This window comes from Cinclus cinclus, chromosome Z (assembly GCF_963662255.1).
Source record: "Cinclus cinclus chromosome Z, bCinCin1.1, whole genome shotgun sequence".
In the NCBI taxonomy this organism is placed as follows: Eukaryota; Metazoa; Chordata; class Aves; order Passeriformes; family Cinclidae; genus Cinclus; species Cinclus cinclus.
The window spans coordinates 56,577,125-56,604,552 of NC_085084.1; the positions used below are offsets into that span (position 1 = coordinate 56,577,125).

Here is a 27,428-nt window from a genome sequence, read left to right on the forward strand (position 1 = left end):
TAAAAGGACTGCTAATGACAAAATCACTATCAAATGGAATGCCATCACAGCTTCCATTAACTCTCTGGGGTAGCTGCTAAAAGACTTTCAGTTCAAAAGATTATACTACTGATGAATTTCTGAAGTTCTGGGTTTTATCTGAAAATACACACATAAAAGCATATTTTGCATTCAGAGGCTGCTGCTCCGAATGTCCAGATACAGAACTTGGATTTTCTTCCATTACTCCTTTCTCACGAAAATTTTGCTTCAGAATTAGATCTCTCTATGGAAATGTGGGAATAAATCTGGTAAAATTCAGTTCATTAAGTACTGTGCTAAAAAGGAAAAACTTGATCTTTTGGATATGTATCAAGCTGTAAAAATCAATGTTGAAAACCCCCACCTTTTAATCATAAATGTTGTTAACAAAATTTTTACAAAACTGATTTTTTTACATAAAAATTGCCGAGTAATCAGTTCTAATGCAGCTATGGATCCATATTCTTGTAGTATACACCACAGAAAGACTGAAAGTAGAACAAGAATGGTATTCATGTGCTCTACTGATTTACCAAGGATTCTTGAGATATTTCCATTCTAGTCTGAACCTTAACTCCAGAACTACACCTTAACAAATTGCAAAATTCCAGAATACAGCATGTAATGCACATTTAAAATCTTAATTCACTATGCAGGAAGGCAGGAGAAAATCAAGCTCATGATGGAAACCAAGGATGAGTTGGCCACAGACTCTCACAGGAGTATGTACAGAGCTGTATAAATGATAAAAATATTTTCAGTCACCCATTCTACCTTGCCCTTTGCATGTTAAAAACTGCTTGGGAAGGGAGCACCAGACAGGAAGGGAGAGATCCTGCAAGAAAATTATATTGGCTAAGGGCTATATGCAAAGCATAAAACACAAAATCCAGATAAAAAGAAATGGAGCAAAATGCAAAGCAGTATTCTTGCCATAGGGAATACCACATAATTCACTAGAGAAAATTGATTACATGGCCTGACAACAGTAAGGGGATGCCAGAGACTGTTCTCATAGCAGAACTAAGCTATAATTGCTGTATTGTTATAATTTTTATTGGGTAAAAACTTGCAGATTTCCCTCAGTCAGCTCTCACATTAGTGCTACACAGCATTTAACAAGTAATTTCGACCCCCATTCTCCATTTGAAAAATCTGGTATTACTCTCCATGAAAACTTTTGACCTTCCTAATTTAAAGCACTGCCAGACATGTCAAAAAAATTTCCACAATAGTATTTGCTATGGAGTCAGAGCTGCTCTTTCACTATATCACCATGAAAAGAGTAGAGAAGTGCATATCTCAGACTTGAACTATCATTTCATCCTTTATTCCTAAGGCATGAAACTGGCAAAGAAGGGGAGAAGACAAGACAAAGAAATTGTGAAACTGGTGAGTACACCTGTGATATATCCCAGTGCATCTGGTAAAAAATGGCAAAAAAACCATTGGTAAGGTGTGCCAACTCTTTTGATCACTCCTTGCCCAGCAATCATAGCCATGTATGACCCTCCACTGGCCCAGAAGTGGCATCTCCTTTTCAACTGGAAACTTTTAAACTTGTCACTAAGATAATTTGCTTTAAATCACTGAGAAATCAATTGTGTTGATATACCAGTATTGTGTTTCTCCAGGGCCTCCTTTAGTGACTATCATGTCCTTTCTCTTAAAACACATCATGAAATTAATAATTCAGATGGCAAGTGATTACCCTCCTGGGGTTTCTCAATTGGTTTCTCCTGTCTTTTTAAAACATTACTAAGTGACATGAATTTTCTCATTACTATCTCAGCAGTTTATCTGATGGGCACTTCATAAGGAAATATTTACAACAGATTTTGTTTTGGTTTGGTTTTTTATGAAGTGCCTATAGTTAAATAGCTTTGGGAGAGTGCCACAAAGTGCTGAAATTTGAGAGCAATGCCCTCAAGAACATGTTTATGCAGAGTGGGGGTTGTGGTCTACATGTGCCCCTACAGTTCTTGTCAGTATCCCCAGAAGAGGAAGCCCTGTCAAATAGCAGGTGAGTTTTCCCGAGAAAAAATCTTCTTTGATTATTCCAAAACCTTAAGAGTGCTGTAGCACACCACTATGATTGCATATCAGACATCCACCTTCTTTGGCAATAAGGACCTTGTAAAGCTCAATGGTTGTTTTAAATCCTCCTTCAGTGTTTCAAAATATCAGGGGGGAAATTCTGCATGCATGGCTGTGTCTTGGTCCTGCTCATTCTCTAAGCACACAGTGATACACCACTGTCTCAGGGGTATCCTGCAGCTCAAAGTTATTTTTGCAGATTTACCTCCAGTTACAGCAATTAGCTCATGTAGCCTCTGCTTGACTTTCCCTTGGCCAAAAGGATCTACTGAAGAATTTCATTCATGTAGTTCTTCGTGTTGACAATGTACCTTCCATTTATTTTTCAAGTGCTCTTACTGAACCAGCTTACATAGTCTCACATCCACTAATTTCTCCTTCTTTCAAGGAGATCTTATATGATCTCTGGAGACATCCCCAAAATCCAACAGAAAGAGGGCATTGAAGTTGTGAGGTCTTGCTACAATATGTTGTTCTGTGTTGTTTTGTTTCAGTGGATGCAAGGGTGAGAGAACTGAAAACCCAATGATTTCTGGTTTTAGCCGACAGCACCACTGTTTCCTGTAGCTATATGTAGCAAAATGCAGTAATCAGTCCCCATTTTGTTATCTGAGATAGCATTACTCACCATCTACAGACCATACTGGCATTATACATGAACATATTCTGCCTGTCTCAAGCTGTCTTAAGGCATTAGATAGATGAAAGTTCACAGAAGAGTACAGAGACACACTGGAGACACTGGACTCCTTCCCATTCCAGAGATCTCTATCCTTTGCATCTTGGCTTCACATGGTTGCCACAGAAAAATAGGAACTTGTCCTTTTTTCTATTTGGGTGTTTGGATCTGGAAGAATTTTAGCTCATTTTTAACTGTTTTTGTTGGGGGCCTTTGAAGTGGGAGATACAAAACTAGATAAGAACAAAATGGCTCCATCCCTTCTTTTGAGAGGACCTAACACTTGAAATAACAAAGAGATATTCAGTGCAGAAATCTATCTTACTGCTATTTCAATATGAAATTTCCCATAGGACAAGGGGATTGTTATCTGCTCCTTTCTCTTTACAGCTAAAAGATAATAAAGAATGAATTCACCTGTTTCTGCTTTTACTGTCCTAATAGGACTCAAAGAAAAATACCAGGGTCATGCAAGTCATCCTTGGTTGCCACACCTGGAATGGACTAAGGAGCTTTTTTTTATTATTTATGTATGCTACATATACCCATATAGGAAGCAAGAGGTGGATTGCAATGCATTGCTTTAGATATGGAAGCTTCTCAAAGATAATTTTGTTCTGTTATATTGTTCCTCGAGCCTTTTCTCCTCCACAATGTAGCATGACATTGCCATCAAATGTTAGTACTGTGCAAAAAAATCACCTTTGGGAATGCAGCGCCTCGTCTCTATTCTTCCTTGCTTTTAACTTCTGTGCATTCCAACGAGTCATTATGATGATTCTTTCCTACAGTTCCTCTAGTGACTGGATCTGTAAGGAACATATGAGGAAGTTTAAAGCATTATATATCTTCTGGGAAAATTTTGGCATTGGCTGTATATTTCATATTTTGCATCCTTAACTCTAGCATAGTAATTTATAAGCACTCAACCATAAAACCTGTTTTTCTCTAGTAACCAATCTGGAAAAAAACAATTTAAAATCTTATCCCATGTAACTGACTTCCCATCTGTACAGAAGGACCAGATCCTTAGGAGAACAGAGATAACTGCTCCTTGAGTTCATTCAGTAATTAGCATCAGGAATAGCTGTTCCTAAAGGCAATTATTCAGTAATTTGCTGGTACATTTCACAGCCATTTGCTTATACCACAAGAAATTTGACCCTCAGGCATCCTGGGTTCTGCAGAGACTGTGAACAAATCTCTTTTTAAGAATCTGGCCCCCCTATTTCTTCTCCTTCCAGCTCCATGAGTTCTCCATATCTGCCTTCAAATTTTAATGCTTTTGTATTTAAGCAGTTTGGGGTTCTTTTTTCTTGTCTGGGTTTGTTGTTTTGGTTTGTTTTTTCTTTTTTCCCATCCAGGTTTTTGATACAGCAGCAACTTTAGCAAGGCATTGAAAACAAACAGTTGCCTCCATGTTCCACTGAAGTAACTAGGGTGACCAAGAAAAGGACAAAAGGCTTACCCAGACCACAAGGCCAGTGCTGAGCTGTGATGGCAATGCATGCACAGCCCAGTCCCTCACACCAGAAGGGCACCATGGTGCAACGAGCCCTGCAAGTTCCATGACTTCATGTCTGAGCCCCAGCCACAGACCAGTTTATGATAGCTCAGTCAAATGACAGCACATCTACAGAAACACTTCCCTCAAAGAGGGGGAATCACTCTTTCAGTCATTCATCTTTCAGTCATACACCAACCCTGTATGAAGAGATTCACTTTCACTTTTATTATACAAAGGAACCAAAGAGGTTGTCAAATAAAGGCCTGGGAAAGTTTGGGAGAGAATGAAGGATGATTTTTTTTATCCTTAATCCTCCTCTTCAAAATCCTTCCAAAAGACCAAACATTTTGAGGTAAAATTTCCTGATTTTTTCAGACATGAACCCACACAGAAAACTTTCAGCTGTAGGATATCTAAATGCCAAAGTTTTTAGTAACTCAAAACAGGCTCTTACAAAAGTTCTAGCAGCAACCAACTCTTCCTACAAATCTAAGTTTAGAGGAAATACATTTCAGTGTTGAAAATAACAGCAGGATGGCTGTAGGACAATTCAGTCTGGTAGTAACAGTGAAGTTATAACCGAGTAGACTGTATAAACAACAGCTGAGATGAACTCTTACCATAACATCAGCATTTTCTTTTTGCTAGATGTGTCAGAGAAAAATGCTATCTAAGGCATTTAGAATTCAAGACTAGAAGCCCCAGAGATGGCTTTTGAAATGTGAAGGTGTGTGATAAATCTATCAGATACTTCCGTAATTTTTAAAAGAGATGGATATCCTTTTTGTGCATATATGCAGGGAAGATTCCTTTTGCCCACCCTACATAAGCTTTCTCTCCTACTAACATGCTGTTTAACACTGGCATTAAATACTTCTGTTGGCTAAGAAGTAGCTACAAAATTTAGAGACTGAAGAAAAGCAGCATTTAATGCCAGTAAGTGAAATTATAGTTTTGCCTTCATCTACTATCAAAGTTAATAGTTGTAATTGTGCCACTAAGCAGAGATGGCTATACTGAGAAGCACAGATAGCAAATACAAATATTTGTTATTTAGCACAAATAACAAACACTTTTTTATTATTAATCATTCAAGCAGAATGCAGATTATCAGTTATTTTTCCCTATAATGTCTTCTACACTGGAAAACATTTCACAAAATCAGCAAGAGTGTAACTGCAGAAGAAGGGATAGCTTTTACCTGGCTCTATTTTGCTTCTAAATATCAGGATACGAAATTAAGCTCTCTGTTACAAAATACTACTGTTCACTTGCATCACAGTTGGAAAGTATAAACAAGCTTCAAAGCAAAAATATTTTGTAGGAATTTTTCTATTAATCTCTTTAATTTAAAAATTTTAACCACTGTGGCACAACACAATATATTGCAGAACTCCTATTAAGCATCAACAAAATTGCTTTGCTACAGCAACACAATGGTAAATAGGTTTCAAAAGAAGTAATCTAATTTTTATCTAATTCCAGTAATTTGATTTTATCAGACCTTACTTACAGCTGTGGAAATCAGAGTCACAGCATTAAAGCATTCTACTTCACAAGCCAGCATAAATTGAAGTACTTCAGATTCTTCCTTGATATTTTTCAGATGATAGTAATTTTGATGTATCCTAACTAAACCACTACTTTGTGTTCTCACCCATGACCTTCAGGATTTATGACTGTACAGAACAGCTACTTTGTTCTTGTATCAGGCAATAGAACAAACATGGCCTGTCCTATCCTGGAGCATGCTGTGCTCTCTTGCTATTAACATTTTGTGGGGTTTTTTGGGTGGTTATTTTTTTTTTACTCCTAGGAATACCATGCTAATTCATTCAGCCAGTCTTTAACAGCGCATCACTGTTCCTACCTTACTGCATGCTTCCTCACACAGACACTGTAATTGAAATGGTCATGAATGCTAGCATGCTTTTTCACTAGAAAAGATGTATCTGTCTCTAACACCAGGAGAAAATTAACACAGAGATGTTTTACTGGAGAAACTGGCTATTGAGAATTAGTTACAAGGATAACGAGCAACCCTGTTTTGTTGTATGTCTACCTGATTCAGTCTGTGGCAAGCTCCTGGTTTCCCAGAGCAGTCCACACCAATGTATTCTCCATCTCATGTACCTGAAAGGTCCATAACAGGATCTGTTGTAGAACAGATAAATGTAGCTTTTCAGGTATTGTAAGGGAAGGGGAACTGTCTTTCTAGGCCAGCTGTTTAGCCAATCCACTCTGCAAAGACCACAAGTCCGGAAACAGGAGGCACAAAGCTGCAATGATGACAATTACACTCTTCATTTACTCAGAAATATTTTCTAGTACTTTACAAAGGTCAGAAATAATTTCAGTGCCTTTGAGACGTTCCAAATCAAAGATCTTGATGCAACCTAGAAGGGGAAACAAGCCAACTTTTTGCATTAATGTTTTAAAAAAAATTGCAACACTTTAAAATTTCAAATTTCAAGGATCTTGAAGAGAAATATCCACTCTATAGAAATGAGGGGTTTATTCATGGTGTCATAAGAGGTCCTATCAGATCAGGCAAAGAACATGCATTTGATTTCTAGCCTCTCTTAAACCACATAGCATCACCTATCCAATTACAAAATATTTTAGTATTCATTTAACAATTTAATAATGTCATAGTTGTTTTGAACCTTCATGGAAGATCAGAAAAGCCTTCTTACCACAGGACACAGTATGTGAAACTAAGCATCAGTAATTAGGTGTAGAGGATTGACCCTGGCTGAGTGCCAGGCACTCACCAAAGCCACTCTGTCACTCAGCTCAAATAGCTGGACTGGGAGAAGAGAATATAACAAAAAGCTAATGAATTAAGGATGGGGAGTGATCACAAACCAAATACCATCTCAGGCAAAACAAGACAAACTGGGGATATGAACTGAATTTATTACTAACAAAATCAGAGCAGGAAAATGAGAAATAAAATCAAATCCTAAAAACACCTTCCTCCACATCTCTCTCTTTCCTGGGCTCTTTCTCCTTCCCCCCGGGGGATGACAGTGAATGGGGCTTATGGTCAGTTCATCGCACATTGTTCCTAGCACTGTCCTCAGGGAGAGGAGTCTCTTCCAACACGGGCTGTCTCCCACAGGAGTGAGCTATCTATTACCTTCTTCAGTGTGAGCTCATCCCATGGGCAAAAACAGCTCTCCATAAACTGCTGCAATGTGTATCACTCTTCCACAGGGTACAATCCTTCAGGCACAGCCCACTCCAGTGTGGGTCTGTCTTGGAGCCTGCTGGCATTGGCTCTGCTGGAAGCTTCCACAAGCTTCTCACAGAAGCGACCCCTGTAGACTCCACTACAAAAAGCCAGTCACACAAACCCCATACAACGTGATTATCAGCTGCACATAACTATAGAAGGCAGCAGCAATCTTCGCATCTTTTGCAAATCTATCATTAGTTTTTATCTTTTCTTTAAAATACCAAAAAGAGCACTGATACTGTGAAATATGCCAGGACAGCATCCACCACGAGCCAGTGCCTTTGGAGAAAGTGTTATCAATTAGATAGACATTCCAATTGTCACAGCTAAGCAATTTCTTAGACTAAAGGGATTCTGAGGGATTTCATGGTACAAGAAAAGACAGTTAACGTAACACAGAAAACTTACACTGTCACTTGAGGTGTCACAGAGCAATTGAAAAAATTTTACTGTCCACTTGAAAAAATAACAATGGAAGGGCTTCAGTGAAACAAAGATCTGTATGCCTCAGCATATAAAAGACTGGGGTTTTGTACAGAAAAAATATTTGGGTCCATGTGTTCAGGTTTTTTGCAAGCAGAACCCTAGAAACAGCAGTACCCCAATTTAAATTGGATTTTGGAGGTCTCTTCTTCCTTTGGCAGACAGTCAGAAATCCTGCTGACTGTCCAATTTACAAGAAATAGATGATGTCACTTTTGATAACACTCCCTTCTAGGTTCACATATCCAAGTGTTCAGACAAATTCAGACTTTCTGCTTTCTGTGAAACATCCAAAAAAGGTCAAGATCCCAAAGACTGAAGAGAAATAGAAAGACAAGAAATGAAAGTACAGTACTTATCAACTCTGAATTTTAACACTAAATCATGTGAGTATCTGTGTTTATATTCTGTTGTGTTCAGAAAAATACAGCATATATTCCTGATTCCTATAGGTATGAAACAATAAGGTTCAGAATCTCAACAGCAGGAAAAAAGCTGCAATAGTAGTAAAGTATTTATTTATTTTAAAACATTATTACACAGCTAGAACATTATTTCAAAATAAAAGCCGTAATATATTCATTCAAAACTAGGCTGTTAAGCATATATATTTCAAATTTAATTCTCATACACACAGTGAAATAAATTCATATTTCACAAGTAGCTATTTTTAAGACTTTATGAAAAACATGTTCAAAAATACCTGCCAAAATCTGTCTCTTTAAATATACAAAATATCCTTGCTGTGCTGAAGAGACCTCTCTTAAAAGCCAAAAATATTTAAGTCAATAGCTGAGTCCCCATCAAATCCTACTGAAAACAGTAGTGACATAAAAATGTAAAAGCACTGTACAAAGTAAATACAGCCTTTTTTGTCTCAGTACTGTACAAATCTGGCTTTGTTTCAAAAATATTTTATAAAAACTGCTATTTTTGAACTTAACAACCTTTCATTTGTGCAGAAAAAAGTGAGCCACTGACATTATCTCTGTTTACTAAAATGTCTCCTCCTCAGAACTGTGAATCAAAGAATTCATAGGGAATTTTACCACTTATTTCAAAGAGAGCAGGACTGAAACCTTTCTTCATCATATCATTTAGTAATCTCTCTTGGTTTCCCCCTGGTTTCATAATGTAAAACATTACAAATCCTTAAATACATTAACTGATGGAATCAGAACTCAAGTACTTCAAATTACAAGGCTGGTGTATAGATTAGTTCACTGTAAAACAGAGTTTTCAATTAAACAAAACCGAACTGCAAACAATGCTGCATGCTTTTTAATCGAGAACTCTCTCTCTTCTCTTGTTTCCTTTACAGTCCCTTCTGGCATTTCTTCTGGAATGAGCTTTTTAAGAAGGTGCGGTATCCTGGATCATCCACATATTCATTCTTAAAGCGAGAACTCAACACTCTCTGCCTTTTCTTTTCTCCCAAGATAATATCTGTTCCATAAAATGTGTCTTCAAATCTCATATCAGAAGCTGTAGACTAAAACCAGACATTAATTACAGATATATACAATTGTTATCACTCCATATTTTGCATGTTCTGCTCAGTATTAAATTCTCTACATTTGTAGCACTCCTTGGAAACACATAACTAACCAGCTATTGTTAGTCTGGATTTTATCCAGGGATCACACAGGCATGCTAATGCTAGGTGAGAAAACAGTGACATGGAATTGATGCAGCTGTTGGGCAGGTTTGATCCCAGCAGTATCATTCACCACCTTGTGTTTGTTATTCAGGAAAGTTTTAAATGCAAGGTACTATGTCATGGATGCCTGAAAAGAAATGTGGGCACTGCCTCATTTGAAAAGGATCAGGGTTATTGTTTGGCCACTTGTCAAATTTAAACCAGTTGGGCATCCCTACTAACAAACTAGTGGAACAACAAACAGCAAGCTATTTGGGCAAAATCAGAGGCAAAATATTTTGGATCAACTTACCACTGCTGGAAGAATTCCCAAGTTTAAGAGAAACATCAGTTAGAAGGAACTGATGTCTTTTATTTTAATAGAGAGAAAGAGGATCATAGGCTGTATTTAACTTGCACTGTGTTCAGCACGAGGAGGGGAAGGAGGTGTTGGGCATGCCTTTAGGACTAACCTACATATTTCTAGAATTTAAGGCACTAGTATAAATCATGCCGAGGTTTCAGCAATGGCTGTGGTGTGTTTTGTTCAGCTGACCAAATTTAATGTTTTCATTCCATAGTTAACTCCCTAATGAAATTGATTACCAAACAAAAAACAAATAAATACTGATTTCTAAAAAACTGATTTAAAAAACAATAGCATAAATCCCATTATTATAATTATGCTGAGAATGCAATAGTTTGCATTCTAAGCAAAAAAACGGCAATGGTGTGCTTTCCAAGTATAACAAAAAGCCCCATTAAATATAATCAGATGGCTCTTCAAGACATCTATCTTAACCCAAGTCAGGACACTGAAAGATTTGTGCATATATCCCAAATTCAATGACAGAAAGGTTACTTAACTCAGAATACTTGACCACTGCATTTTGCATTAGAATGAACAGGTAAAAACAGTAATTTCCTCCAACAAATGTATGGAAGAACTTTTCCTTTTCAACCTCTACGAGTTATGCTCTCTGTGAAATTCAACACTTTTCCACTTGGCACACATACATAAAAATGTGGCTGGTGGATGTTGCTTGAAAGAGCAGGAAACTTTTAAAAAAGTAGCAAAATTTGGTTTTAAACAAAAGAGTAGTGAAATGATGATAAATCCAGCCACCAACAAGTTTAGATCAGCCGCATTGTTTCTTACAAGAAGTTAATTGCCTTTTTATTAAGTCAAGGCTTTTAAAATCACAAAGCTCTGAGAAGCTGGAAAATTTTTTAAAAACTATACCTGTTATAAGCATACTGAAAAAATAGAATGTCTGTCAATTTCAATCTTTATTAACTTGATCATTCTTGTTCTGACAGGTCAGACAAACACGATGTCCCTTTTAGGAGAAAAGAATTACATCTGACAACAACATTTGTACTGGAAGAAAAACTAACCATATCACTATCAAATGGACATATCTCCTAATTGGGCTGATTTAGCACAGGCTTCACAAAACACGAGTCTATTTAAACTGAAAATCTAAAATAAATCCAAGTATAGTGTTACTGGCCTTTTGCGTATATATATATATGTAATAAGGTTAGATCAGCAAATACTTACTAAACGTGCTTTTACTCTCTTAGGAAGCTCTTCATCCAGTGTATATATTTCTTCTCTCTTCATTACTATTTGAGAACCATCTTCAAACTCCACCTAATTGGAAAAATGTGTATTTGAAAATAAAATAATAATTAACTCTTGCAGGAAGTTCTTGGAAATGTTTCCAGATAAAAATACCTAAGTAAACAAAGAATACTTATATACAGACATTTTGAAATCTGTTTTAGCACAGAATTAGGCTGAAACATAAAAAATATTATTTCTTAGGAATTGCAACATATGCCTACATTGAAAATAATATCTAAGCAAAGAGATTTCAAAATCAGCACTGACACATATATAATGAAGTAAATTTTTTTAGATTAGGAATAGTGAACAGTAATAAGACAGGCAACATTATTTTGCAGGAGTGACATATTAAAATGTCCTTGTGTCATTTTTATTTGTCACTAATTTTTTTGACTTGCTTCTAATAAACAAAAAATTAATTTTAACATCCTGCAATTCAAGGTTGAGGAAGACCATGTCAAAAGAAAGTGTGAGTGACAACTAAGGAAATACCAGTTAATAGAATTTTATTGAATCTGATGGAATTTCTTTTAAATGCTCAGTTCAGAAGATGAAAAGCTTTATCATGCTTAGGTTTAGATTTAATCCAATATGAACCCCGTAGCAAAAAAATGAGAAAGGAAATGTAACTAGGTGTGGGGAATGTTAAAATGCTGAGGCTTTGAAGCATTTAAGCTTTTCCAGTAGCTGCTGATTTTTTCCTCTATTTTAATACTTCATCTAACAGTTGTGAATTTCAGCTATTATCTGTAACTGCAGTTTAGCTCCCACAGAAACTATAATTTAAAGTTTGATATAAAATTAGAAGTCCCATTCTACATTCTTTGGTGATTTAGTAAGACCATGTGAACGACAACAACACACTTGACTAAAGGAGTAAGCTCAAATACAAACATAGGAGAATACTGACTTATCAAAAGTATTATTACAGATAAACCTGAAAAATCATATATTTTAACTTGTGAATGGACTGGGGTTTTAGTTTCAAATTAAAAGCTGAGTATGTCAGATTAATATGCAAACAGCTGAAAAATCCATATATCCATTCTCAAAAGCCAAGATACAGACTCTGATCTATTAACTTCTTTAAAAACAATTTTTCCAATGCAGCTAATAGGGCTGCATAAATCTGGAATGCATTTTAAAAGCATAGACCACACAAATGGATAAAAAAGTCACAAGAGTCATCCTTACTCCTCTCTGTTCCTGTTACTAACCCCATAAGCCTACTCTATTTGCCTTAAGCTTGTTTAATTAAATTATGGCAATCCAGGATACAGGAACAGTCTTTCTGCTACTCCTGCTCCTTCCCACACAGCACATTTGGTTAAGTGTTTTGCATAATACAGTTGGTAATAATGTTTTTGCATCCCTGATGAAAAAACTGGGTAGGAAATTAACTCTGGCACTTTATAAGTGTAATAAGAAAATCTCTTCTTAAACAGTCAGTATATTTGTTTTTACTCACAGTGTGCAGTAGGATGCAAATGCTTCGTACCAGAGAATCTGTCACGCTTGCAGTATGAAATATATTGCACATTTACAATGAAGAGTAAGTGGAAGTTCTTTGGGTATAATCCAGCATATCACACTGGGAATAATTTGCCTACACTTCATAGTAAACACAAGAGGTTCTCTAAGATTTTCAACAGTATCATGATTCATGTAAAATATAAACCCACCATCTCTAATAGCTCCAATTCAAGTCAGATTGCAGATCCTACATTTCAAATAATCAATTTTATTAAGTAAGTTATTTCAGTTGGATTCTGCTGCTGTACTGTGTCTGCATGGTACGTTACTATCTTAATGAGATTTTTTTTCTATAAGCACATCATAAATTAAAGGGAAAGCTGTTAGAAAGCAATTAATGGAGTGAATGGACAATTTAATAAACTCTAACTCAATTGTGAACCTCAATATCAGAAATCATTATGAAATCAGATGTGGATCACATTAATAATTTCACTTGAGCACCTGCTTCATTTGGCAGATTTAGCTCTGCTTAGGGATTGCATAGGATACTGGCTGACAAATGTCAAACTGTGTAACAAATTCTGGTGCATCATGCCATAGCTCCTGCATGCTCAAGTACCACATTTGTTACAAATGTCTGATGAACATGAGGAAAACTCACAGAATTTTACAACTAGAACTGCCTTATGAGATCTAAGAATTTACACAGAAGACTGGGTAAGAGAATCTCAAAGGTGCAACACAGATCACACCAGATGAAAACAAACCTTTGTGTATCTGTAAGTCCTGGGAGATTTCAGACATTGTTTAGAAAGACCATAGGAAGAAATACTAATATGTTGTGACGTTAATCTTGCACGCTCCCTGTAATAAATTTTCTGAAATATGTGGCCACAGGCAGCCTCCTCTCTCATCCTGCAGACAAAATACCTGCTTGTCTCTACAGTTCTATGTATTGCAATATGGACTCCCTCTAATCTTTAAACTTTGTCATTTCCCCCCATGATAGGGGGTTGTTAAAGGCAATTTACAGGAATTTATGTTTGTTATGCTGAGGAACGCTAAATCTTGCTGAGCCTCCTCATGCTTATCCATTTTCCTTAAACAAAACTTGTTTCATCATGTTGTTCAAGAGGTCTAAAATAAAAAGTTGTTTGACTATGTCAAATTCCTTCAAATATGAAAGACAACAACACACATCTAATTTATCTCACAGTGTTCCTCAGAAGACTAGTTGTTCAAAAGATTAAATGATTTGAAGATTAATGTTACTATAGAAAAATAATCTTCATACTTTATAAAGAACTTTCCACCTTCACAACATAATCCAGCTGCTAAATATAAGGGAAGAGGTAAGATTTAGAGACTAGCTCAAGGCTTTAGGCATTTGAGGACTTGAATTTGATTGCAAGTCATTGGCAAAGTGAGAAGGTCAATGCAGCAAGTAATTTAGCTTCCATGTGCCTTAATTTATCTAGAGATAGAATAGTAAATTTGCCATTTTGGTACAGTAATGTGAGCCCTCTGATGAAAAGAATTACATAAGTGAAAATTATTACATATATATAAAAGAAATGTATCTAGATTCTCATTCTTTCAGAACTGCTATTATTATTGTGATTGTTTTATTGCAGTTTCTACCATTCACTTGGGTACTCAAAGCTGCTCACTGATTTTTCTCAAAGGCAAGGCCATAAAAAAAAACAGTAATTGTTACTCTGAAATCAGAAGTCAGCTTTTTAGCTTTGCCTTCTATGTTCAGTTCCCTTTTGCCTTTGCTGAGGATAAAGTGCTCCTGAGATTAATTAATTCAAAAATGCCTCAGACAAATGAAAGTTATGCTCTTCTTCTTACTGTCCTCCATTCCAACATCTTATGAAATGCCTCAGGTTCATTGTAGGCTCATATCAATACTTAACTAATCTTATAATTAGCTGAAATCAATGAAAGCAAATAACTTGCAGAAAATAACAAATCTTATCTTTCAATCTTAATGTTCCACCTGTTTATCTGAGTTCTTAGAAAAAAGTAATTTTCTTGATTTTGTAAGACCAAGTGAAACCTCCTCTCAAATAGTGCACAGCACTTGCTACTGACTCACAAAGTTTTACACATTAGTTCAAGTGTGGTAACAGTTACAGTAAGAGTTCACACTCCAGCCTTCTTCATCTTTGAAGGTGTGGCAGGCCACTCTGGTGCTAGAGCCAAATGAGTAATTTAGAATAAAGACATCTGAAAAGAAAGCGCTTGGTAATAAACACAGATACTCACCTGATACGTGTGAGCTGTATTTGACCCCAGATACTTTGCACCATACAGTTTTCCATCAGGCCATTTCACTTGGACAACCTCTCCCTCTGCAGGTGGACCCAGCCTTAGGCAATCTCTGCTCTATTTACAAAGAAGGATGGATTCTTAAATCAGTGAGTGAGCCACTACACTGAAATTACCAGTAAGATGCTTTTACAACTTTGTAATTGAAGAAGATTTATTACCATGCATGTTTCAAGTTTTATAATCCAGCTAATGGGCTAATGCTAATGTCAGCCCTTATGAAAATGAAATACTGACCAAAGAAACATTTTTTTTACAGCTTGATGCTGCATTGGCAAGACAACATATGCATAAATCAGATAGCTATCAGCAACTGTGATACGCTTCCACCAAAATTAATTTCTAACACACACTGAAAATAATGATCACTAAAGTGCAATTGCATATGTGCAATGCTTTCTCTTTTACATATCCAAGTAATTCATGTTTTGTTAGCACAGCATATTTTTTGCTGGATGCTGTCTTTGCTGACTGAAACATATGTGTATCAAACCATAAATGGTGAGAATGCCAATGAGTTTTTTGCTTAGCTGATGGAGAAACACTAAAAGAATCCAAATGCTGACAAAGTAAAATTTGGAGGAAATACTTTTTTCCATAGGATATAAAGCATTTCTGTTACAATGCTTCGGCCAATTTTGTGTCTGACTAGTTGAGCATGTCAGAGCATCAGTAGCTGCATCATATTCTTGAAATGGTTTCTTTTGTCCCATATGTTTCAGTATGACCTAAATGACTCATTTTCAGAGTATGCCAACCACACACCCATAACAGCAGCTGCTCACGATGAAAGAAGACAAAGAACCAAAAAATTATGTGACACATCTGGGCTCACCAATTTTTTGTTCAAATCCTTACCCCAACAAAGGCATCCCTACTTCACAGTGACTACATCACAAGACCTGTCATGTAAATTAGTGCCGAGTGGTATTCTCCTGGGCGTGAGAGGACTTACTCACTGACTACATTATCAGTTCACTCATAACTGGTCTACAGTGGGAAGAGGAAAGATAAAGACAAGGACTCAGGTATAAGGACTCATTGACAAGGTCCTGCAGGACCTGGAGTTATCTCAGGTTGCCGTAATACTATCACTGTTTTCTTAAATTTTCAGAGAATAACTTAGAAAAATATTTGCATTTTGAGTTGAACAATTCACTTCCAACAGAGGCCAACAATAATCATGACAAAGAACTTAAAATGTGAGAGAAAAATGCACTCCAAGGATCCTCACTTTGACATTATCTGGATGTAGTATCATTCTAGCCAAATCCAACCTTTATAAACTGATTTTAATCATATATATCTTAATCCATGAGTCAGATTCAACACAGGATAAAAGAAATTAAAACCTGGATGTTCACAGAAACACTTTCTACATGACAATATTGTCTCTGTCACCCCTCAGATACTGTTCAAAGGCTTTAAAATATGCCCTGTGTTTGCCTGGAAAAGGTTACTGTGAAAAATACAGAAAGATATATCCTTTCAACATCACCATACATTGGGATTCGGTGGAATTACTGTATTACACTTCCTGATATTTTCAGGAGAGGCAGGAGGAAAGCGGAAAGGATGGCTGCTGCAGGGCAATAATTATGAAGGACAGGAAATACTAAATACTATCATAGCTCTGGCTATAAATTAAATTAGACTGTATTCTTAGGTGTTCTCTCCTCAGTGATGACTGTCAAAATGGTTATTGTCATTATGATACTTCTTCTGCTATCTATTTATTGCAAAAGTGCAAGAAGGAGTCTTGATTAAGTGTCTTGAAACAAACTTCTAAAATCTATCATGGAATGGAGTAAATTTCCTGAAAACAAACAATCTGACAACAATGTCAAGTCTAACATTAATTTTCCAAGAACAAAAGCACAGCATGAATTACTGCCTTTGCAACTTGCACAAGAAAAAATATCTCACAGGCTCTAGTCTAGCTAATGGAATTGCTCATTTGGAAAATTAGAGTCCTCATGCAAATAACTAGACAAATAACAAACTCATTCTTCATGTTTCATCACAATGTCTTAGTCTATGGAATAATATTTGGGAAATTGGTACTAGTTTTTATTAATTTCTACCAGAGCTACTACCTTTTATTTTCACAGGATCATACCATTTGAGATTCTCTTTTGACTGCACAAATAATTCTTACAGTCTTTTCCTTAGGAATGATAAGAGCCATTTCTTAGACTGACAAAATGGCAAAAATGCAACCTCACTTTTTTCAGTTATATAACTAGAAATCAAACAACATATGGCTGGTATAGCAATCCTTCAACATCCCCATACTAGCTGTAAATAGCATATAGTGTAGGCTCAATCTACATTCATCTTATAAACCATGCATATTTCCTGTACAATTACCTAACATTACATTTCCTTCTTTATAAAATTGGACAAATCATGCCCATCAGTACTGAAAATACAGTCCACTTACATGTCCAGTTTCACACTCCTGCTGTTTCACAGCTCAGAGCTCCAACTCCAACCTCAACTATCTATCTCTAAAGATGAATACTTCAAGGCCTCCCTGGGCCATTAATCCAGCATTCAACAACCCTCACAGTGAAAAAGTCTTTTCTCAAGTGGAGAAAAATCCTGTGCTGAGGAATTAACTGCATTTCAGTTGGCACCTGTTGTCTTTCATCCTGTCACTCTGCATCACCATGGCTTCATTCTCTTACTTCCCACATCACGTGATTACACAATTGGATAAGATCCTTCTGAGCCTACTGCTCTCCTGAACAGACCCAGCTCTGTCAGTCCCCACATATGCCAGATACTTCAGTTCCTCCATTACTTTAATATCCTTTTATCATATTTGCTCCTCTACGTCCACATACTTCAGGTAACACCATAACTGGACACATTACTACAGATATGGCCTCCCCAGTGTTAGGCTTACAACCATTCAAAAAGACACTTTAAGAGCAAAATCTGCAAATAATAATAATAATAATAATAACAACAACAACAACAACAATAGTATTTCTGAAAGTTCTTGTTTATTAAAGTTAGTACTTTCTGGGTTTAGAAAAACTTCTTGTGAAATTAATTATATACACTAAACTTAAATAGTAAGCAATCTATTTGTAATAGATGTTGGAAATTCATGTTGAAATATTGGGGTTGTCTTCTACACTGTTATAAAGGAATTCACATGAACAGCATTGCAAATAAAGAAGACACTTTTTCTACCCTTCTTCTGATAGTTGGTTGTTTTTACCAGAGAGGTTGACTTGGTTTATTAAGGTCAGACAGAGAATTTACAAATAACAAATCCAATTGGAGTGGTGGATGATGGAAGACACAGACTAGGAACTGTGGAGTCACACTAAGAAAATAGAAGGAAGACTGCACCTGAAGCATGCACTGGAATCCAGGATCTTGAAATGTTGTAATATTCCCATAATTTGAATACAGCCACTGACACTTGAAGAAAATATTTTCAAATATCTCCAAATGCTTTCTTAAATTAAGGCAAAGAGATATAGCTATTCTGGTCTAAGGTGAACTTCTGAACTATTGAGACTATTCTTCCAAGCTATCAAAAGCTTCTACTTGGATGCCTACAATTTTATTTTGACAATGTTTCCCTGATTATTCAGTTACTACATCAGCTATCTCAAACTCAATAATTATTTTTAAAATTGTAAAACTATAAAAGCCTTTCACTTCTTTTAGATTTGATCCAAAGGAGTCAACTGAAAATAAGTATCTACACTTGAACCTCTATATGGGCTTGCAGGAGCAGTGTTCCTTTCACTGTAAGCCAAGCACAGGTTTGTGTCCAACTGATGAAAGTGAGGTACCAGTCTACGGGGCCTGGTGATACGTAACCCAGAGTCCAGAGGGAACTGGCTGGTGTGTTTCCCAAGCCACTCTCTATCATATTTGAAAATTCAGAGCACTCCAAGTTCCTGGTGACTGTAAAAGGAAACATGACTCCTATTTTAAAATGAGAAGACAGTAGAGTCAGGAAAATAAAGACCTTTGAACCTCATCTCTGTGCATCAGAAGATCATGGAGCAGATCCCCATGGAAGACATAGTAAGGCACGTGCAAGACTAGGAGGTGATCCAAGAAGCCAGCATGGTTTCACTAAGGGCAAATCAGGCCTGTCTGATCTAGAGGCCTTCTATGATGGTGTTGTGGTTCTGGCCAGGACAGAGCTAATGTTTACAGTAGCCAGGAGGGGTCATGGATAGGGCCTGTAGGTTATTCTACACCGCCTCATGTCATAGCTGGGCACAGGGAAAGAGACTCTCTCCTGTGGAGAAGAAGCCAGTGTGGCACTGACTTTCAGTCAGTGTGGCACAGGAAGCTGTCTGGTACTGTCTGCTGCTGGGGAAGGCACTGGGCATTGTATCTCAAAAACTTGTTTAAAAATAGGAAAATGTAGCCCATATGGTGTCTTTTAGGGGAGGTATAAACCCAACAGCAGAAAATGTTTAAAACTGCTAAAGAAAACAATAAAATTCTAATAGAAAATCACCAACACTTGCCTATTCAAATGAGGCATCCATCATACCACTGGACTCATTAATCATGTGATGATGTGATTGGTTTGGATTGTGTGATTCCACCCTTACTCAAGAGACGACAGATGAGTTGTGATGATGAAGACCCCCAACTTGATCCTGCAATTGATAACTTAAGACTAGTGTGCTTGCTTTCAAAGTTGCTTTTGCCTGCCCCTCATGCTTTTGCAAAAGCCTTCTGTAGAACTTCCATCAGAATGAACAAAATCAATATTCATTTTGATCAGATCAGAGTGGGAGATTAGTAAACTCAGTTTTCACATCTGTGCTCCTCCAGAGGGCTTACTAGAGGAGAAAATAATAAGGTAAATAACATTTGCAATCCATAAGTAGCCAGTCTGAAGACCTTTTTCTAAAGCTAATGAATATTCCTGAGACACTTCTCTGAACATGGCCCTAAAAATTCATATATTTAAAAAAAACCCAATACAATAAAGACTGAGATTTCTTTTCCTATGTATGAAAAGATAAGGCCAACAACTTGGAAAGGTGTTGAAGAAAAATAAATTTCTTCAGAGCGTAGAGTATTAAATGTGAATATTCTCTGCAAGTGGATTGAAGATTACTCATATTCACCAGTAACTGAGGATTACTTTTGAAGATTACTCATATTCACCACTAATTCATCTGAATAAGCATATTCATGTTAGGATAACACATCTTGGTTTTTACTGGGGGCAGAGGAAGCCAGAGGCTGCTTTTGAGAGAGAAGCTCCTTGAAACTTCTACTATGTCCTGCAGAGCCAATCCCTAAAGGCTCTGATAACTGACATACTGGCTGGCCGAATTAGAGAAGTTAGTAACACCTCTGTGATTACATATTTAAGAAGGAAAAAAGGAAATTCCTCCTTCTCCTTGGGTGGGGGTGGGGGGTCGCTGGTCCCCGTCCCAGCGGGGCCTGGCCGGGCCGTGCTGCTGGGTGTCATTCTGGCACTGCAAGCAGCCCCGAGGCCGAGGCTGAGAGCAGCCAAGGCCAGGAGCGGCTGGCACCATCATGGTCCGGGAGCAACCATGCAGCCAGGACACACTTCGGGGGCGGCACCACGCGGCCTGAGCCATCTCTGCATGGCTTGCAATGAACTTCATTTAAAAGCCGCTTTTAGCCAGCCGTGCTGTGCGCAGAAGGGCAGAAGCAGCGGCAGCAGCTTTTCCTCTTTGGTAGCGCGCATGAAGAGAGGTGCTGAGTGGAGCCGTCACCGTGGAGGCTCCCCTGGCACTGGCGGGGACCACATGACCAGCACTGAGAAGCACGACGAGCAATTCCCAGATGTGGAGTCCAGGCGGGATCAACCTTTCAGCACTGTAGAGCTCTATAAAAACTTTACAGCTGATAGAATTTGAGAATAAACGAACTGTGGACGCCAATTTCCTCCCAAGTCAAAAAAAAGGAAAAGGTGAAAAGACATAGGGAGAACAATGAGGCGACACTAAGGTTGGTGAAAAGGAGGGAGGGGAAGGAGAAGGTGCTTCGGGTGTTGCAGCCCAGGTTCTTCTGCAAGCTGTGGTGAAGAATAGAATATAACAAACTGTTTCCCTCTAATTCATGAACTGCATGGGGGGATGTAGAGGTCCACTCGTATCCCATGAGAAAGGGTGCTCACACTGGAGTGTGTGGATGCTGAAAAACTCCAACAGAGAGAGAGAGAGAGAACCCTTGCTTCCAGAGATAGAGATAGAAGACCCTTGCTTTTGTACTAGAAAAGATTAACGCGAGGAACAACTGACCCAACAAATAGTTGTGGGAAGACTGCTCTGCCCGTGGGAGGAACTCACAGCAGTTTGGGTAAGACTGCTACTTGTGAAAATTAGAACCACATTGGAGGAATTCACAGAGAACTGTCTCCCATGGGAACAATAACAAAAGAGACTCCTCTCCCTAAGTGAACTGAAGGAAATTAGAACACTTTCCCCTCTCAACCCTTCTTTCTTCCCACCAACAGCAGAGGAAGACAAAACATGGGGTTTTTAGTCAGTTTGTCACTTCTAAAGGTTTAATTTAACTCTCATTATCCTCTTCTGTTAATAAATGTATTGCTTTATACCTTTTATGTTTTTTGATCCCGTTTTGCCCTTGAAGTGTTTTCTTCACAATCCTTACCTGAACTCATGAACCCCCTATTTAAAAAATTATTTCCCCCTCCTCTGCTCAACTATAGCAGAGGAGAATGAGTGAATGATTTTTCATGGGTGTACTGGCGTTTAGCCAATGTCAAGCTCATGACACTTATACCACTATTTCCAAACCTGAGTTTACATTCATCACCTGGCATAAATTTAAATTTTTAGACAGGTAGAATACCCTCCTCTTTTTCTAAAACACTTAATTCCTTTGAGACTAATTAAATAATTTTCAAGTCTACCATATCGATAACATTTTCCCACCCATTTCCCCAGCAGATGACTCTACAAAATCTGTCAACTATCATCAAGCATTAACTAAGACAGAAAACAAATCCGGCTGGCACTTTTTTCTTCAGGAGTGTTTTAATTGAGCAATCCCAATCCCATGAACAACCTCAGGAGCTACTATTTTATTTTCATCAATACTAACAGAACTGTTTATATGTTTAACTGGCAGACACAGCACTGAGCTTTATTATTTTTCAAATCACTCTGGTTTAGACTGTATTCAAAATAAATAATTTCTGTTTGTTTATATTGTATTCAAATTACAGTATTTTCCTCAACGTCATTTAGCAACATTTCTCCATCTCCTTGACACTCCTGGCTTTCACTCCCTGATTTGCTTTGTTTCCAAAACAAGGTACAAAATGTCCCTTTGTTCATTTAAATTGTTGTCATACACCACTGATGATATAATTGACATAAACAAAACAGGTTAAAAGTGGTTAAGAAACTCTTACAACAGGTTTTGTGAACTGTTTCACTTAATGGTAATGGATTAGAATAAAAATACACAGAACCTTATTGGGATTATTTTTTCCTGAGATGCTGTGTGTTTGAAGATGGTTCAAATGTTAACTCAAAAGTAGTATTTGTAACAATTAGTTTGTCTGAATGTATTTCTCATCTTTTAAAGTCATTCATTTCTGTATCATATGACACCAAAACCCTCTAGGAAGACATATTTCAATCACTCAACAGCAGTCTTCCAGAAAGACTGTGTTAAAATCCATTTCATTGTGCTGCTGGCAGCTTTCTGTATTAGAAAATTCTTCCAAATTCCAGTGTGCTCTTGTCCATGCAATCAGGCAAAATGGAATGGCAAAAGGCAGAGGTAAGCAGAAGCTTGGCTTCAGCCCCACAGTCTGCCTGGTAAAACACATCCTTTCTGTATGGTTCCATCCCTGCTGCAGAGCGGCCATGGCACAATATTTTAATTCTCCTCCTGGCAGACTGAAAGATCATAATCTAGCCCTTAGGTTACAAAGATCAAAGACAAGCAGAGAGAATTCATTCCGTAATTGCACTAAACTTGGCTTTCCTACGTACCTATATATAATTTTTACTCTAAATCATGCTGTATTTGTTCATAATTTTATACATATTGTGGTTCATTTTCTGTCATAACCCTGCATTTCTTAAATATCTAAGAATAGTTTTTGGTCTATATAACCACAATTTGCACAGAGAAAGCCACTGTATTGACTTTTATCCTAGAAATGTCATAGTTTCTGAAATAAAACTTAATGTCTCCAAAACTTGAAACTCAAAAACACCTCTGTCCTCTTACATTTGAGAAACTGAAATTAATTTTGCAGCAAGCTGAATTCATAACACATTCATTTCAATTCAAAGCAAATGAGTATTCTTGTGTTAATCACAAAATTAACAGTAGCTTCTCACAACATAGACAAAACACACTACCTGCATCTGATTTTCACTGGTAAGACAACAAGTGGCCTAGTCCCTAGACTCAAAACATGAAAAAGTAAGAAAAATCCAGGGGTGATTATCTGGCTTTTGCACAGAAATCACCCTCATGGTTACTCCAGCTGAACTCTAGGATTAGTTCTTAAATTTTCCCTTTAAATTAGAACCTGAGTTAAATTTACTGCCTTACCTCATTGCTACTATGGTACACATAATGAGAAAGTGCTTCCTGTACCAACAGAAACCAGATGAAGATGGTTTGACAAGAAGGAGCGCAGAAGCAAGCACAGGGTGACCATACCATCAGGAAGTGCCCTTTCCAGGTCCGTTCTACAAAAGAACTTGATCCAAATTTTCTTCTCTGCCTACATTCCTTCAGCTAATACTAACTTTCAATACTAACTTTAGCAAATGCTCGTGATTAAGCTTCCACAGTCCTGCTCACTGGTGATTGTTTCATAAAAGGAGCATGACTAATGTGATCACAACCAACACCTCAAATTTGCAAATACCACACTGCAACTGCAAACACTGTATGCAGTGCCATATCTACTAACACCATTAATGCAAGTGGAGAAACAAATTGTGGAAACTCTCTGAAACAACCACTGATCTCAATAAATTGTCAAACTGTTTTTCTTTCTGAAGCTGATAGTATATACTATTTCATGCAAACTTTTAGAAACACAAAATTAGGTTTCATATGTTCCAAGACAATTTCAATGAAAAGGAGAGTGGTAGCTAATTTGTCACAGTCAGATTTTTATCTAAATAGGAACAGCAATTTACACAGTGCATTAACATTTGAAAGAGAAGGCCTGATTCCCAGGAGTGCAGTTCTGATTTTGAATTGGTATAAATTCAGTGAAATCACCAGATTAACAGAACAGTTACTGTAACTCAACAAATTTAGCCTTGAATCACAGAATGGGAGTGTAAAAATATTTTAAATTTATGCATAATATGTTGCCTTTAAAATATTATTGAATGTTCTGCAAAATGAATCTATGCTTTTAGAGAGGAAAACTGGAATATAAATAGGACCATGCATTCTCACATAAATATTTCTTATTTTCTATCCAGCTTAAAAAGTTACTATTTTAATCACTGCATAGCCTTTCAGCAAAGTATTAATAACACAAATTTGTGCATAATGCTAATTGATAGAAACCGAATTGCCCAGAAGACAACAAGTCAAACCAACTTTGTAGAATGTGACTTAGGATGTCCAGGCTGGTACTGGGCAGCACAGTAAGGTGTGCTAAAGAGGACACTAAAGGGTACAATATACTCTTATGGGACAAAACTGAGTGTCAGAAGTAGGAAGCTGAAATTGCCAAGGACACCTGGGTGCCTAATTTGCTATGAGGAACAAGGCTTCTGTAACGCAGCAGAAAATCCTATCTTATGCTTACATTAAAGTCAGATGAGACTGAACGCTACACCAGTGTCTCACATCCTGCCCATCTGTATACTGGCTCCCTGTAAATCAGTTACAGTCAGACAAGAACAAAGACAAGCACATTTGCTGCTCCTGCCCCTTCCTCAGGATGAAACACACATATGAAGGAAAATGCAAGTTTTCCAACACTTCCACCACTGCTCCCCAGTAAGTCTGGAAACAATCTTCTTCTGCACACCAGTACTGTAAACTAAGAGATGAAAAAATCCTACAATTCCTGAATTACCTCAGAAAATATGTGGGAGGTGAAATAATGCTCCTATCCCAATCCCAGCAGACCCAATTAATCTCAAAGACTCCTGTGCAAATTCTAGATCTTTCACCATGTTCCACAGACTCATCACAGCTGTATTCTCTGTGGTCCTGGACAAGGACACACATTGTCTTTCCAAACCCAAAAAACACTGTAATGTATTTCCTTCTCTCACCTGTCTAACTGGAAAGTCAGCCATCTTAAAATAAACTGAAAAGTAATGATTTATCTTCCATTTTTTTTCTCCTACTGAGCTGTGAGGCATTACTTTCAACTCATCTAACATCATTATTCTTAAGGACCCATAAAGCATTTCATCATAAAGTGGAAAGGCTATTCTACAAGGAAATGGTATAAAGATAATACCTATATCTGAGGCTTTAATTTGTCTGTAATCTGTTCAATATTCATTCTTTATGATTATCAACTAAGTTGCCTGTCTTTCTGCTGTAATAGGAAACAAAAGAGGAAAAGCAACAGAAAAATTATTTTGTGTTCTCCATAATGGAGTAAAGTGAAAGTTAAATCTCACTTAAATCAAGAGTTATAGTACCGTACAACAAGTTTTAGATTAAAATAAAACTATTACATCTGTTGATGCTTTGTAGCTTCAAGAATTAAACAATGGAATAAAACCCTTCAATCTGCAGCCATAGAACTTAGTCTTTGGTTTTGAAATAGCTTGATGTTAACTTATTAAAAGAAGACATTTAAAAACAGGACTTAATTTGTATTCATTTTCAGAAGATGCAAACAATTATTCACATGCAAAACCCTAGCATTGTGTGTATAAGCACATGTCAATCTAGTGACAAAGTTCAGAACTACAATAATGTGTTAAAATAAATTTTCTCTGTTCACAAACTCGAAGTAAATTCTTCAAAGCATATATAAATATTTAAGTTATTGGAATATTTCATAGAACAAGGATGCAAAATCCTACACAATCTCTATAGATCCATCAAGTCAGGAAAAGAAACCTATGGGTTTTTTTCTGAGACAGGTCATGCAGCTCTCAAATTTGCTTTCCAACATTTTTCAGAGTTACTTGTCAATGATCACATCACACAACTTGCTGAGTAGTAAGTTCAATTACACAGCAGTTTTGTAATGCGGTGAAAAACAACTGTAGCAGCCCAACATGAATTGCACATTATTTAGTTTATAGAGTCAATGTCACAGTTAAGAAACCTTTCAGAAAGTTGAGATTCATTGTGTCTCTTTTCCCATATCACGAAAACAATTCTCACAAATTTTGACTAAGTTTATACCAAATACAATCTAGCCTGTTGCTACCTTCAGAAATGCAATGCATTCCTATTTCACATTCTCAGAAACTGCTGGTGATGGTGGTATTGGACACTCCAAAATCTACAGACTGCCCAGAAAATATGCAAATTCAACCATTTTAATTTCTTTAGCTATTTTTACAGATTTACATGCCATTATAATAAAACTTGAACAATAAGCAAGTATTGTATGCCAGCAGTCAAATGGATCTTTCACAAAGAGGCAGCAAACACTACTATTTAAAATTTTTATTTGAACAGGTAGAAAAGCGAAAAAGAATTGTCAGAAAATATAAAGAGAGAAAAGTATACAGAAGAGAAATCACAAGGAAAAAATGCTGGAAACTAGTCAGGAGTTCAGTCATTGATAATACCAGATAAGGTTGATGGAAGAAAAGTAACACGCCTTCTTCGTAAAACAGGTTGTAAAAGAACACAGCCACTAATTCCCTTCAGAATTACTAGGGCTAGAATCACAACTTCTATTTTTTTAGATACAGGTCGACATTAAATGGGCTCTCAAGACTTACTAGCCAAGTATCTCCAAATATCTATTGTTCAAGGAGTAGAATTATGGTTTTTCAAAAGCAGAGGCAAATGTATTAACATAACAGATACTGAGAAGCTGACTATCACTTCTGCATACACACACATCCTGAACCACAGGAAGTCAGTAGTCACAGACTAAGTAATTTGAGAGAAGCTCCTGAAAGCAAGTAAGATTTTGTTCTTGAAATTCCATCCTGAGCACTGATACTCACAGCTCTCAAAAGTAAAACTACCTTTTCTAATCTGCACATGCAAAAAAGTTCCACCAAAATAATGACACATTATGGTTTTCTATTAATATTCTCTTTAGCTAGCCTGGAGGAAATAATTTTTGAAAAACTGTCCAGCTAAATCCCATTTGTTCTGCATCTTAAAGGAGGATGA

General features: G+C 37.0%; 1 protein-coding gene across 1 annotated transcript in view; it reads right to left on the reverse strand.

The window, feature by feature from the left end:
• Positions 1-9,151: 9,151 nt before the first annotated feature.
• KDM4C (lysine demethylase 4C) overlaps positions 9,152-27,428 on the reverse strand; it is a 236,830-nt gene continuing 218,553 nt past the window's right edge. Inside the window, exons 23-25 of the mRNA XM_062514063.1 lie at positions 15,048-15,167; positions 11,232-11,324; positions 9,152-9,520 (exon numbers count right to left, since the gene is read on the reverse strand). Coding sequence (XP_062370047.1) covers positions 9,344-9,520; positions 11,232-11,324; positions 15,048-15,167 — 390 coding nt within the window. The 3' untranslated portion in view covers positions 9,152-9,343. The remainder of the gene's footprint in view (positions 9,521-11,231; positions 11,325-15,047; positions 15,168-27,428) is intronic.